The 15,411-nt window shown below is 33.0% G+C and overlaps 2 protein-coding genes across 4 annotated transcripts in view; one reads left to right on the forward strand and one right to left on the reverse strand.

Moving 5' to 3' along the window:
- LOC126887439 (retinoblastoma-like protein 1) overlaps positions 1–5,156 on the reverse strand; it is a 45,104-nt gene extending 39,948 nt beyond the window's left edge. The window contains exons 1-3 of one of the 3 annotated variants that reach the window (XM_050654972.1): positions 4,455–5,156; positions 2,086–2,219; positions 1,820–2,029 (exon numbers count right to left, since the gene is read on the reverse strand). In XM_050654972.1, coding sequence (XP_050510929.1) covers positions 1,820–2,029; positions 2,086–2,219; positions 4,455–4,592 — 482 coding nt within the window. In that variant the 5' untranslated portion in view covers positions 4,593–5,156. The remainder of the gene's footprint in view (positions 1–1,819; positions 2,030–2,085; positions 2,220–4,454) is intronic. The other 2 variants (XM_050654973.1, XM_050654971.1) reach the window with 2 other exon arrangements.
- Positions 5,157–10,328: 5,172 nt separating this feature from the next.
- On the forward strand, positions 10,329–15,130 carry LOC126887441 (pre-mRNA-splicing factor 38). The gene is made up of 2 exons (XM_050654976.1): positions 10,329–10,927; positions 14,700–15,130. The coding sequence occupies exons 1-2, from the start codon at positions 10,460–10,462 to the stop codon at positions 15,087–15,089; spliced, it is 858 nt and encodes a 285-aa protein (XP_050510933.1). The 5' UTR covers positions 10,329–10,459; the 3' UTR covers positions 15,090–15,130.
- Positions 15,131–15,411: the final 281 nt, after the last annotated feature.

Below are 15,411 nucleotides of genomic sequence, written 5' to 3' on the forward strand. Positions count from 1 at the left end.
GGACACCCCAATGGCCCAGGTATAGAGGAAGGCCTAAAAGAAGATGGCTGGATGATGTAGAAGAATATGAAAGAAAAATGAATGTTACAGATTGAAAAGTCTGCAAGTACAGGAAGAAATGGAAAAGTGTCACTACAGCAGCAAAGACACAGAGACAAGCTATAAATGACATAGGGGAGTAATCTACCTCATCCAAGAATAGGATTTTGAATGCCATGGCGTTAGCTATAATCCCTAGGGATTGCAATGCTTAAGAGCGAAGGCGCAAAATTTTGGACCAATGTTTTTTAAATGCATTTATTTTTTTCCAATCCTGAGAAAACTAATAAGTATATTTGACAAATTTAAAAGCAGAATGAAAGACTACATTATTAAACAGGGCAGAAAGTCCCTGAAAACTTCTATGATGTTCATTTTAATAAATTAAGTATAAGGGTGAAAAAAGAAAAGAGAAAATTGAGTGTGATTTTCCAATTTCAAATATCTCATTCAAAAGAAACTTTTTGTTTATTCTAAGGGACTTTCGGCCCTCGGTAATACAGTGGAACCTCGATTATCCGTCTCTCTATTAACTGTCACCTCTGTTAACCGTCAGGGTCCATACATAAGTTATATTGTATACATAAGTAAAAATTTAGTCATCAATTCATTTTGTTTGAGCATTGCGATAAGTCAAACGAAATTCGCTGAAATGTACACGAGCTGCAGTTATGCCACCACCGCATTTTTTATGTATAATTTTTGTTTTTATTCAGGGCTCTGGATTAAATTTCAGTTTAAATAGGTAATGATAAATGATACTGTGCTTTTAGAGTTCTATTTTTAGAATCGCAAGCCGAAAATAAAAACGCACAGCACAATAATAATTACTATTAGTCATTATCTGTGTGTCACCATAATTCAGTGTGTCACCATAATACTATGAATTTTTTTAAATGTTCTGTTAACCGTCTTTTCGATTATCCGTCATACCCTTGGTCCGGTGCCCTGACATATAATCGAGGTTCCACTGTAATGTAATCTTTCATTCTGCATTTAAATTTTTCAAAAATATTTATTAGCCTTTTCAGGATTCGAAAAAAAAGGAACACGTTTGAAAAGCATTGGCCCGAAATTTTGCGCCTACACTCTTAACGAATGAATTATGAATGAAACAGGCATGGAATTATTTTTAAAACGTTTTTATATACTTGGCTTGGTCTGTGTCACGGACTCCGCAAATTTTGTAATCCATTTTAAAAATAGTTCTAGGCTACGTAGGTACCCGAAATTTTCAGAATAGCTTTGAACTAGATAACAATGCAATATTTAACTGCTATTATACAGGGTGATTTATTAGTAGGGTAAAGCTCCGTAGATCCGTTATAGTAGTGGATAGCGATAAAAGTTAATAACAAAAATTGTAGCCAACTTTGAGCTTCACATTACAAAATTAGTTAGTTGAACACGGCTCTTGCGTATCTTTCTTTAATTTTTTTAATAAATAATTAAAAGTTGATATACTTAAAATTCGTATTTTATAAGTTAATTATTATAATATAATAATTAACTTACAAAATACGAATTTTAAGTATATCAACAATTATTATTAGAAACAACAATTATATAAATATTATATATACCATTTTAAACAACTGTGGTATTATAAAAAGTACTTTTTTATACTAGTGTAATTTTTGGAATTATTTATATCGTCAAATTATTTTATATTCTCTCCTATAAATTTTTAAACGTTTTATTGTAAAAAAGTTCTGTTTTATAAAAGTGTAATTATTACATTTTATTTACATTTGCATGCAAAAAAGGTATAAATACATACTTGAGTTTCCTATTCCTGTGTTGTTTGGCATTTTCTAAATCTGCTGAGTTTGGTGGCTGAAATATTTGACAAAATATTGGATAGTACTTCTTAAATGTACTATGGGCAACACCAAATGTATCTTGTAGATGTTTGACTTTCTGCCGAAATTCTTCAGGCAAGTGTGCCATGTCTGCCCACAAATTGATGTTTGTGAAAAACTGCACAAAACTAAAAGAAAGATGCTATAAGTCATTCAAGATCACAAAAAAATGTAATATAATTACCTCAAATTACTACACCTTAGTAGACTTGTTAGGTTTATACCACTACCTCGTACTACTGAGGACATCAGATTTGGTACTTCCAATGATTGGGAAGCTACAAAAATGGCACATCCTAGCCAGTGTAATGAGTCTCCCTAAAAACGCAATAAAGAATAAATAAATTTAAAGCAATTTTAATCTAGTGTGCATGATCAATATTTCGTCACTTTTAATTAATTTTTCAGAATTTAAACTATTATTAAAATTTAAACAGATTAAAAACTTCTGTAGGTTCGTAAATTCTAAAAGGAACAATAATAGCATTCCGAACACTTTAAACCATAATGGCCAAACCAGTTCCGATGGTCCTACCACAGCCAAGATGTTTGCTCAGTACTTTGCTGCAGTATATAGTGAGGCCGAATGTCCTATTCCAAATAGTGCAAGGGCTAACACTAGTTTCAACATTGCTGGTTGTGACTTATCTATTTCAGAGGTATATACCAAATTATCTCAGCTAACATACATAAGGGTCCAGGGCCTGATGGAATCCCACCCAAGTTACTGAAATACTGTAGTTTTAATCTTGCTTGTCCCTTATTCTTTACTTTTCAAAAATCATTACAAACTAGTGAATTCCCTTCCGTTTGGAAAGTTAGTTTTATATCACCGATTTTCAAGAATGGCGATGATAGAAACAGGGTTCAAAGCTACAGACCTATTAGTATCCTTAATACTATACCTAAACTGTTCGAGAATTTAATATGTGACAAAATTAAGCCTACTATACAAAACGTAATAATTGAACAGCAGTATGATTTTGTTATGGGGAGATCAACTGAAATGAACTTGTTAAATTATACCTCCTTCTTAAATGAAGCCTTGGATAGCAAACACCAGGTAGATGCGATTTATACAGATTTTTCCAAGGCATTTGATAGGGTCAACCATATGTTATTGTTACATAAGATCGAACATTTGTTTATAACATAAACACGGTAACATTTGTTTCAGTTAAATTTGTTAAAATTAAATCTAACGCAGAATTCAGATGATTTTTAACATTATTAATTGAGTATAAATCCATGATAGGTATATTATGTATACATTAAGAAATAAATGATCGGATTATCAATTTCCGATCATTTTCCGATTCATTTTCAATTATTCATGCCACGTCCGGTCCAGAGGAGCACGGATAATCGGGGTTATACTGTATATCAAAGAAATCAGAGTTAGAATAGAAAAGGTGAGAGTGCATTCAAAAATATGAAACAAATATTATGTAGTTATAGACCTCAGGCTAATTCACAAGTACTAAAGTGTTATGTATTTTCTGTTCTTTTGTATGGTGTGGAGACATGGACTCTTAATAAACAATGTCTCAATAGATTGGAACCATTTGAAATGTGGACACATCACATATCGCAGAATGCTGAGAATCTCCAGGACAGACAGAATAACCAATGAAGAAGTACTAAGAAAAATAGAGAACAGCAGGGAGATACTGGATCCCATCAAAATAAGGAAACTACAATATCTAGGTATGGACAGATATGAATTCCTGAAATTAATAATGCAGGGAAAGATTCAAAGAATGCTCAGCATAAACCTCAGAGAATGGGTGCGTTCGGACGACCACAGCGGCTGGACAGCTGAGCCAGCAGTAGCTGTCAGACGTCACCGCTGGAAGCCAGCCGCTGAGAGATTTACTAAGCTTTCCCTATCACGGCTGGATACAACCACTCAGCCGATTTCTGCTGACCTCCAGCCTCTATGGTCGTCCGAACGCACCCATTGGTTTGGATGCAGCTCAACTGAACTCTTTTGAGTTGTAGTGTCAAAAGTTAGAATAGCAATAATGATTGCCAACCTTCATTGCAAAGATGGCACATAAAGAAAAAAGAATAATCAGTACATTCCTGGCCATCATATTGAGCATAGTAAGAAATACCATATAATGTTAGAAATTAGAAACAATGTAAAACAAAAACCCTTATACAATATGGAAAACAAAAAAATATGATGGTTAAAACAGGTAGTTTATTAGATAAATCTCAAATCCCATAGGACAAAAAATAAAACTGAGAAAATCAAGAAGTGTCACAGAATTCATGGAAAATGAAAGATGAATTTGCTATTTTTTATTTAAAATTTTTGGAAATATCTGAATGCATTCAAGACTTATTTATGACTCCATAATGAACATAACTAAAGAATTATTTTACAAAAAAAAACTATAGGTACCACCTATACTATAATGGGCTGTATTTTTTAAATACATTTACCTATTTAGATAAGGGATTTATTAAACAATACAGATTATAATATGTGCTTGTCAACAATAATTTATAAAACACAAAAAATCACAGAAAATTTTGAAAACTTACCTCCAATGTAAAATTTTTGTTTATACTGATAAAATTATCCCATGCTAACATAACAGTCCTTTGGTCAAGGCTTAATTTTCCACACAAATCTAGTAATTTCTTATGCAATTGATCTTCTCCTTCGTCTGATAACACCATTTTAATTGTTAATAATGCAATAATGCAATAATAGAGAATGCAATATTTAATCTAAACCCAGATAAACTGAGAATCTTATTGGGTGTATTCAACAACGCCTACAATTCGCGGGAAATATATTTTTTTCTTTTGTTAGAAGGTGCCCTTTTTACTACCTTGCGCGGGAATCACAATGAAATATCCATTATTTTGAAATTATTTGTTTGCAAATAGTCGCGGGAGTTTTTTGTCAGTGATTATTTGGATTGTGGAACTAGTTTTGAACGCGCACTTTTCTACTACATAACCAATAAAAACTAACAAATAAATAAAAGATATTATTCCGAGTGTGACATTACAACAGGTACGAGTTACGATATATTAATATAATGTAAAAATTAATTTTAAAAACAATGTTTTAACCATTAAAACCATAAAATTATTATTGCTTACGTTCCCGCCAAGTACTTTGCGCCAAGGGTAGTGACGTTTACAAATATACTGAAATGACGTATGTCAAATTACTATAATCTTCTTATAAAACAATCTTGTTATAAACATATTTTGTTTTAAACTGTACCACAAAAATATAAAACACAAATATAATAGGACATACGTTAAAAATTTTAATTGACGATAAAAGCAGTCCAATATAAAAATAAATATATTTAAATTCAATGCTTTTTCTCCTAGTTGGTAACTTGACTAAAATAGGCCACATTAAGATGTCAACGTCCAACGTAAAGACGTCTGTGAAGACGTCAATAAAACACTCGATTCTAAATCCTGACCCGAATATTAGCGGCGTGTAATTTGTGTTGCCTATATAAACTTGAATCGCGAATCGCTGTTTATATTTATCGGTGGCATATTTATGTATACTTCGTCTAATTTACTAACCGTTGCACGTCATCCGCGTCATAACCTGTAACGTCACATGGTACCAACACGAAATATTTAGGCGGTAGGTGTGTTCTTTTTTAGAATCATTTTGCCTAGTACACTGGAATTACAGCCACTAGACATATTTTATTATATACGCGTAGAAATAATATTTGACGATTTCTATTAATGTTAACCTAAAGAAATACACAATAATATGCTTCATTTAATTTGTATAAGGCCCGGTCTTTTCACCTCCGAATAACTATTTATTAGGAAGTGAAAAGACCGGGCCTAGATGGATTATAAAACGTTTTTATAAAGCAGATTTGTTCGGAACACACTGTAACTGTAATCGAACGAAGGTGACATTTTAGAATAAATTGGTAACATTTATTTGACAGTTGCGGTGATGACACTTCATATTTGTTTATATTCTTTACTATAAGTATCTGTTTTATTATATTTACTGTTTTTATTTTTTACTTTACTATAAAAAGATCCTCTACTATAAAAATATAAATTTCACCTAATTTTATCACGACTTGGAATAATCAAGGTATCTGACAACTTTTTTAGTTGTTATTGTAGACAGACATATACAAAGAAACCTACCTGCTTCATGCCAAGAGTTTGGAGTCGTTTTTTAATTATTAACAATGCAGTGCAAAAACGCTTGCACTGCAAATCTTAAAAGATTATAACTTAATTCTTGTTCTCTATTTCTTAACATTTTACTTATTTACATTGAATATTAATTTGTTTTGTTGTATAATCCACGTTTACAATAATTATGTGATATATTTGATTTAAAATGGATTCAGGATTTTTTTATACCTTGGCAACTATGTCAACTTAGATCTCTGGCGTAGATAATGACGTGCAATGGTAATGGACTGTAGTTCACTATTCCTGCCTTTTTTCCTTTTTCGCAATAAAACTAGCATTTGTTTCAAGCTCTATTTTATTCTTCCAAGAAATAAAGTCATCATGGTTGGAAAACTCTATTCTATCGTATTGCATAGGAATGCTATGAGAAGTTTGATAATGTTTAATAGTCCTTTTTAAAAGTTGCATGATAATTACACAAAGAACATTTATTATGTTGAAATGTTTTGTTTCTGCAGAAACTGATACATTTGTGTGCACTTTTTTGATAAAAGTTTAAACTTGGCTTATATCTAAATTGTTTATCACAACTTATAGACGTTGCCTTTAAGCACTTTTAAAGGGACAGACAATTGCATCCATTTTGTCGGGATGCGAACTTTTTACATGTCTTTTTAAATCATGTTTACGTTTATACACTTTTCCGCATTCCACGCACTTATTAATTCTTTCCACACCGAACATTTTCGTTGTCAAGAAAATGAAATACCTACTCAAAAGCAGCGGCGGCTCGTGGGTCAATCTTCAGGGGGGTCATTTTGGTTTGAAAACTTCAAACTGTTGATTTTTTAAAGTATTTAAAAGATCTTTTAGCATTTATATTTTAGATAAAAAATACAGACTTAGATAAAACTCAATACTATTTACCCTAGTTTTCCGAAAATTAAATTTGTCTTTTTTTAGAGTAAATCTTTTAAAAAATATAGGAAAAATGGTATGAACAGGTTATTGACTGATATATAGATAGGAATATTTATAGTATAATAAATTGTAAATTTATTAAAACGAAACTTACTTTAAATATTTTTATATTTTAAGTCAATTCTTCTATCCTTTAGTTCTGCAAAATAGTCTATGACCTTCTCATTGAAATTTGGAATGCTCTTGACAAGCGTTTTCTCGATGCTCAGCATAGACAAGGCACTAAGTCTAGGTTGTCCCATCGTATTACGCAGGAATGTTTTTACTCTTTTTAAAGTAGAAAAACATCTCTCACTTTCCACGGTTGTCATAGGGAGTGTGCACAAAATATTTAATAACTTCACTGCTTCAGAAAATGTTTCAGACAAATTCATGTTAATAAAAAGCTGAAGTATGGCTACTGCACCAGCACTATTGCGAAAATCCTCACGACAATATAAGACTTCAAGTTCCGATTTTAGTTTGGAAATATTCACTGTGGGATAATTAGCCGTCACCATTTTTAAAATATTTTGCGGAAAGTTGGTAGTGTATGCTTCAAATTTCTCTATGTAGAATAACTGTGAAATCATGAGATGATCATTGAAACTAAACCTGTGATTTATTTCAGATATAATAATATCACAAATTTCAAGTGCAGTTCGTCGCTTTGGATCCTCTGCAGTAGTTTTTCTTTTTTTTGCTGTTGATGTGCTTGGTACTTCTGATTCCAAAATAGTATTTCTAATTATTTGGATATTGTTGTTAAAAGACAGGATACAATTTTTGACAGATATAACATCAATGTCTCGCATTTGCAATTGTTTAAACAATATATCAACATGGGGCATTATTTTATGGAAAAAATTTAACCAAAATAAAAAATGCTCATCTTCCAAATGTCTTTTTAAACCAGTTGCTTGATTTATATTGTTACCATCTTGCTCCTCATCAATAATTTCCTCTAAGCAAGATTTTAAATCATCTTTATAAGTGTATACAATTTCAACACATTTTGTATTGAAAGCCCATCGAGTAGGCGCAGCTTTAGGTAGCCTTACTTTAACCACTCTATCCAGAACCATCGTACGTTTTGGAGATCGGCCGAAAAAGGACGAAAATCCGTGTAAATTTGCAAAAAATATTTTTATCGGTTTGTGTTGACTCGCCGCTTTTTGGAGGATAAGATTAAATTGATGGGCATAGCAGTGAATGAAGTGTGCATTTGGGTATATTTCTTTAATTTTTGTTTGTACTCCTCCCAGTTTACCGCTCATGACTGATGCACCATCGTAACTTTGGGCAATCAATTTTTCAGGTGCTTCATTAATTTTTAATAATTGAAGTTCTTCCAATATTACATTAGTTAAATGTTGTGCTGTAGTACCTAGGGGGTTAACAAATTTCCAAAATCTTTCATGTACAATACCAGTTAATACATATCGCAATATGATAATCATCTGCGTTTTATTGGAGCTGTCTGTGGTCTCATCTACTTGAATGGCCACAAAATTTGTCTGGCCAATCTCCTTCATGATATGAGTATGCACAATGGCTAACATTGATTCTAAAATATCGTTCTGAATTGTTTTCGATGTTCCTTTAAATACTGTACTTTTTTCAATGTGTTCTTTAAACATTAAATCCAGTTCAGAAACAAAATCGATAAGGCCCAGAAAAATTCCACGATTATTGGAGCTGTCACTTTCGTCATGACCGCGCAATGCAATTTCGAAAACTCCACAAAATTTTACACAGTCGATTAGTTTGTTTAAAATATACCTATTTTTAGATACCAATTCATTAAAGTCATGCACAGATTTACGATATACACTATCAAGTTGCTGTCTTATGTTAACACGTCCTAAACTTGCGTAACTCATTGATGAATTTATATGAGTAGTTGAAGAGGCATGTTTTGTAATTTTCACTTTTAAATGCTTAATGTCAGTTACTCCATTTTTCGCCCATACAGCGTCATTCGAAAACAGTAAACACGGATAGCAAAAAAATGCATTTCTCACACTGCAGCCACAAATCCAATCACACAAATTGTACATTGATTCTTTAAAATATCTTTGAATGTCCTTACCCCTATCCTTTGTTGTTTGTTTTAAATTCATGTTTGGTTTTGGTCGACCACTTTCTTTTTTCTCAAGCCGCCGTTCATAATTTAGTGTTCCAGCAGATTTTAAGGCAATTATTTCGTCAACAACACTCATCTTGTTTTTGTTACAATCACAAAAAAATCCAACAAAACAAAATAAATTACGCAAATACGCCGCGATCGATATAGACCTGCCGTGAAGTGCGGTCAGCAGACGGTAACTAACTAAACGTGAGGCCGTCGACTCTACTAGAGGTATACGACGGAAAGGTCACTCCCACTCTCGCCCACGAAATTGCTATCTGCCGTCTCTTTTCTATTTTACATGCATTTGTCCATAAGCCATAAGAACTGTATATAGACAATTTAAAATACGGCCCAGCCACGGGCTTGTGTATAGCGCGAGGCGCGACGTTATTATATCTATTATATTTGTTTTGCCAATGCAGACTGCTGAGAGAGAATTTTATATTTCAGAGTGAAGTTTTAGATAAAAGATATTTTTAATAAAATTGGTATTTTTATGAGATTATTTTAGGGGGGTCATTGACCAATTGACCCTAAGGAGGAGCCGCGCTTGCTCAAAAGCAAACACAAACACAGAACTGTGAACAGTAGAAATGATTGAATCGGAAAATTAATCTAACAGCTTCACTGTTCACTTGGTAATTATACAAAGAGTCTACATTCTACCACATCCAATACTATTTTAACATTAAGGCCCGGTACTTTATGTCTCCGTTAACAGCCGGTTAGTTAACCGGGGTTTAATCGGGACAGAAATATATGCATAACATAGACATAAACGCAATTATACTTATTATTATATTCATAAATAATTATAATAATAATTATAATTGCTTTTATTACAACGCAAGAGGCCCTATGAGGTACTTTTCTGTCCCGATTAAACCCCGGTTAGCTAACCGAGGTTTAACCGGGACATAAAGTACCGGCCCTAAATATCATGTAATCGCAGTAAATATCGGTTTTTATTATCACTAAATTATAGTCTTTTCAGCGTTTTAAACAGTGATGTGGGAGGACATCACCATAGATAAATAATATATAGTATTATATCGATTATATATAGTATTATGACATCACTGGTTTTAAATAGCTCAAAAGGCCTATTTCGTCGATTCAAGTTTATATAGGCAACCCAAATTACACGCCGCTACGCCTCGGATCAAGATTTAGACAGATTAAATAAAACGTCACGAGTAACGAGAAAGAAGAACAGAAACAGAAAATCAAGAATAAAATAAAATGAGTGATTTGATTATAAACCGTAGAAATTAGAAAATTTAAATTAATAATATAGCGAAAAATGGCAAATAGGACAGTAAAAGATGCAAAGTCCATTCATGGAACTAACCCTCAATATTTAGTGGAGAAAATTATTCGTTCTCGCATATACGACTCAAAATACTGGAAGGAAGAATGTTTTGCTCTCACAGCCGAATTATTGGTGGATAAAGCCATGGAATTACGGTACGTTGGAGGTGTTTTCGGGGGCAACATAAAACCTACACCCTTTTTATGTCTGATTTTAAAAATGCTGCAAATTCAACCTGAAAAGGACATTGTGGTGGAGTTTATAAAGAATGAAGAGTTTAAGTATGTAAGAGCTTTGGGGGCTTTTTATATGCGACTGACTGGTTCTTCTTTAGATTGTTATAAGTATCTGGAACCTCTATACAATGACAACCGAAAGTTACGGAGACAGAATCGACAATCACAGTTTGAAATTGTTCATATGGATGAATTTATTGATGAACTCTTGAGAGAGGAAAGGGTAAGTTGTTTGTTTTTATTTTAATTTGACCCTTTACATTGTTTTGAAATCTACTCATCGCCTCTTCAACTGTTGATACCTTATATCTGTCCTCTCTCTCTCCTATACAGCCCAATTGTCGGGCTGTTGCCTCTCCATCATCTGTCTCCAGGTATCTCTATCTCTGGCTGTTCTCCACCCTCAGTATATTTTTAGTACCAGTTCTCACTTTGTGTATTTACGTCTTCCGTGGACTTCTTACTGGCTGACATCCCACCATACTTCCACTAAGTATTCTACTGGCAGTGGTGGCTGGCCTATGAGGCAGTGCCTCACCAGTATATCAATCGACTATTTACGTTATTTCGTCATCAATTCTTTAAATACAATTTAAGTAACTCTTTGAAATTTGCTAAATAGATTTTTATGATAAAACATAAAAATGAGTATGGCCCTGATCTCTGCCCTCCGTCCTACGTGCGAGTATTTTGCATCTCATTCTCACTCTCTCAAATTATTACAGATGAAGCAAGCCTCTCTTGGCTTTTCTAACATACGGCATTTTCGTCAACGGGACCAGATTTATATCGGCAGCCAACAACAAAATTCTAACTGAGGTTTAATTTCGGAATGCGAATTTCACTATCCTTCTAGGCTAGACTCGAAGGCTGGCCAGTAAGTGTAAGATATGATATACCTAAGTGTATAATGTCGAACTTCACCAATCTGTTTAATGGATAAAAGTGATTGGATATGTAATTTAGTCTGTTAACAATTTTAAAAAACAAGCGGTGCCTGATATTATTTTGTTCTCAATACAATTAATTATTAAAAAATCCCTTTTCTTTATAAATTAAAAAAATTCTTCCAGGTCAGATATTTTAGATTTTATAGATCATTCGAAACAAAAAAGATCTTTTGTATTTTTTTTCTTAAGTTGATCTTTTTCGAATTATAAACAATTTAAAACCGAAAAAAGAAAGAAAGATGACGTTTTCCAAGGCTCGAAATATAGTAAAAAATATCATTTTTGAAATTATGAAGTCCATACCTAAATTCAAGTTCAACCATTATTCTATCAGTTTTGATAAGTAGTTTGGACTTATTTTAATCCTTATATTTTAAAACATTGTTTTATAGTTGTTAATCGACCATTTTGCCATAAGGAACCTTCCTCCTTAAAAATGACAAAACTATCCTATATTTTAGAATAAAATATGGCAAAAATTATTATCAGGAACTGAGAGAAGAGGGTTTGAACTTGAATTTAGGTACTTGATGTTTACAAAAATAATATTTTTTACTTGTGTTTTGAACCTTGATAATCGTCATCTTTCGTTCTTTTTTCAGTTTAAATTGTGTCTCAATTCGAAAACGATCAACTATATTTTTAAAATTTATAAAAAAGTCAGTTTTTAATTATTAATTAATTATAGTCAGAACAAAATTAGATCGAGCACCCGTTGTTTTTTTTTAAATGTTTCTCCTCCTCCTAAGTGTCTTCTCTATTGAGGTCAATATGACAAATTTCTGTCTGTTCTTGGCTTGATGAATTAAGTCATTTGCTGTTGTGTGGGTCCAATATCTGATGTTTCGTAGCCAAGATTTTTTCTTTCTTCCTATATGCCTTTAACCTTCGATCTTGATTTCTGATATTACCTGGAGCTACTCAAATTCCCTATGGCTCATTATGTGTCCTACATAATGACGTCTTCCTAATTTTGATAGTATTGACCAGAGGAGTCTTGAGATGTTTATTATTTTCAGTACTTCTTAATTCATAGTTCTGCTGGCCCAGCTTATTCTTAACATTCAGCGGTACAACCACATTTCGAATGAATTCAATTTGTTGACATCATACTGTTTTAACGTCCAGGACTCACAGCCATATAGTAATAGAGACCACACATAACACTTTACTCTTCTCATATTGTATACTAATTGTATAATTGGTAACATACAAATCCGATAATTTTTATCCATTAATCAAATCGGTGCAGTTTGACCTTATATCGGAACCTCTACTATAACGTTTTTTTTTGAGGATAGATAGAGATTTTTTTTCATGATAATGATTTAAAACTTTGTATGCCAGAAGTTTTTAAATTATTATGGATTTGTGTTGTTTTGCCAGTGAAGTCAGTGGCCTTCTGCAGAAAGAAGTTTCTCCGCGCTAAAAATGATTAAAATTATATCAGAAATACAATTGGACAGACACGATTGAGTAATATGGCAAAAGTCTCAACTGAAAATTCATTTATAAAATCACAGGATGAGAATGCTTTTATATACGAGGTAATACTGATTTCGCAGAATGTACTGAAGACGGCCTCACGTTATAACGTCACAAAATCGACCTTCTGGCCATTAAAGAGAATCTAACACCGTAATAATAATATTCCTCAAATGTAGGGTGCCTCACCATCTTGTACTATCACGAGCCGCCCCTGTCTACTGGGTGTTACGTCATTATCCATTCTTATAAGGTGCTTATGAAGTTGCTGCCCAGCGCAATCTTTGTATTTTTGCATAATTTGAAGATTCTTTGTAATAATGTTATAACTCGTGGTTGAACCTTATTCTCCATATACCATTGTTGCATGTGGGTCACAATATCTTCCTTAATCTCTTTCTTTCAAAAGTATTCTTCTTATATTAGGTCTTTTGACCTATTTTTAACCGATTTTGTACTTGTATTCATAGCTATGATGTTGACTGCCAGCTATCTCACCATCTTTTAAAGGGTCTTCCTATTAATCTCTTGCCTGTTGGCTTTGAATCTCTGGCTATATTATGGGCTATTCTCTTGCTGTCCATTCTCGTCACATTCTGATTTCCCTCTCATCTTCCCCACAGTACTATGTCTTGTATGTTATAGATATTTTGTTCTACCTCTCAGTGTTATCCCAGTTATTGATTCTCATTTCTGATGTTCTCAGTATCCTCTTGCTTTCTGCTGTGTCACATCTCGTTTCTATCGCTTACGTCATAAACAGTCTTACACATTATTTGTATATGAGTACTTTTCCTTCCAGCCTCATATCTTTATTTCTTCAGATGACATCCCTCAGACATCCTGACACGTAATTGGCTTTATTTGCATGCTTTCAGACACTCTCTTTATCATCTCCATAACTACATATTTTGACTCTCAGATATTCTAATCTCAAGACTCGGTCAATTAGTTCGTTGTTATACCCTATTCCACGAACATACGCCTGTTTTGGATTACTTCGACAACGAATATTTTACTGTGCAAAATAAGAAGAACGAAAGTAAATTGCAAATTACATTGTTGTTTATTGGAATAATTATTAGCGCCATTTACTTTCGTACTTCTTATGTCGCACAGTAAAATATTCGTTGTCGAAGTAATCCAAAATAGGCGTATGTTCGTGGAATGGCCCATACTTACTATTTTGCATCTTATGGGTTTCCTTGACACTGCCAGGGATTTTATCTTAGCTGTTGATATTTTCAAGCTGTAGTTCTCTCTACTGTATTGAAAGTCTGTGCCATTCGCTGTAGCTTATCCTCGTTATCAGAGATTAAATTGTATTGTCAGCATAACAGAGGATTTTTATTTATTTTTCTGCCATCTTATCTGCTTTTCCTGTACTTTTAATGTCTTCTATGATTTTGTCCATTACTAAATTAAAAAGCAATGGGCTCAAGCTATCCCCTTGTCGGATTCCCAAGTTGATTTTTTCTTCCGATGTTAGTTCATTCTCGACTTTTATTCCGGTTTTGTTCTTTATTTATATATTTATGTTTACTCATATTTTTATTGTAGGTTTGTGATGTAATTGTTCCAAGGATACAAAAACGAGCCCTTCTAGAAGAAAGCAATGAGTTAGAAGCAAAAATATCTGCTTTGGAAGATGATTTAGATGATGACATCGAAATGGAAGATGAAGAAGAAATACTAAAGTACACCTTAGATGAAACTCCGAAGGCAGAAAAGAAGAAATCTAAGAAAAGAAATAGAAGTAGGTCACGAGAACGACATCATAGTAGAGAAAGAGATAAATATAAGGAAGACAGAAAGAAAGATAAAGACAGAGATCATGGAAGGGATAGAGACAAGGACAGGAGAGATAAAGATAAAGATAGAAGGGATAGAGGAGATAGAGATAGGAGGCGAGACGATTATAAGAGAGATGACGATAGGAGAAGAAGATAATTATAAATAAACCTTTTGTATAATAAATAATATTAACACAATGTGTTTTGATACGTGACAATGTGCTTGACTGTTATACTTTTACAGGTCCTAAGGATTTCATCAGTTCAGCTATATGTTAAACACTCAATGTTGGAGTGTTGAAATTTTTCTTACCAACTGACAATTTATTTATTGCTTTAAAACCGGTTGAGATATGCAAATGAAATTTGGTGGATTTTAAGAAGTAGTTATTGCGCATTTTGACATACTATTAAGAATTTTATATTCACCATTGGCACGCATAAGGTTCATATAGGGCTTTTCATCGACTGTCATTTGT

The sequence above is a fragment of the Diabrotica virgifera genome, chromosome 6 (genome assembly GCF_917563875.1).
Source record: "Diabrotica virgifera virgifera chromosome 6, PGI_DIABVI_V3a".
NCBI classification, from domain to species: Eukaryota; Metazoa; Arthropoda; class Insecta; order Coleoptera; family Chrysomelidae; genus Diabrotica; species Diabrotica virgifera.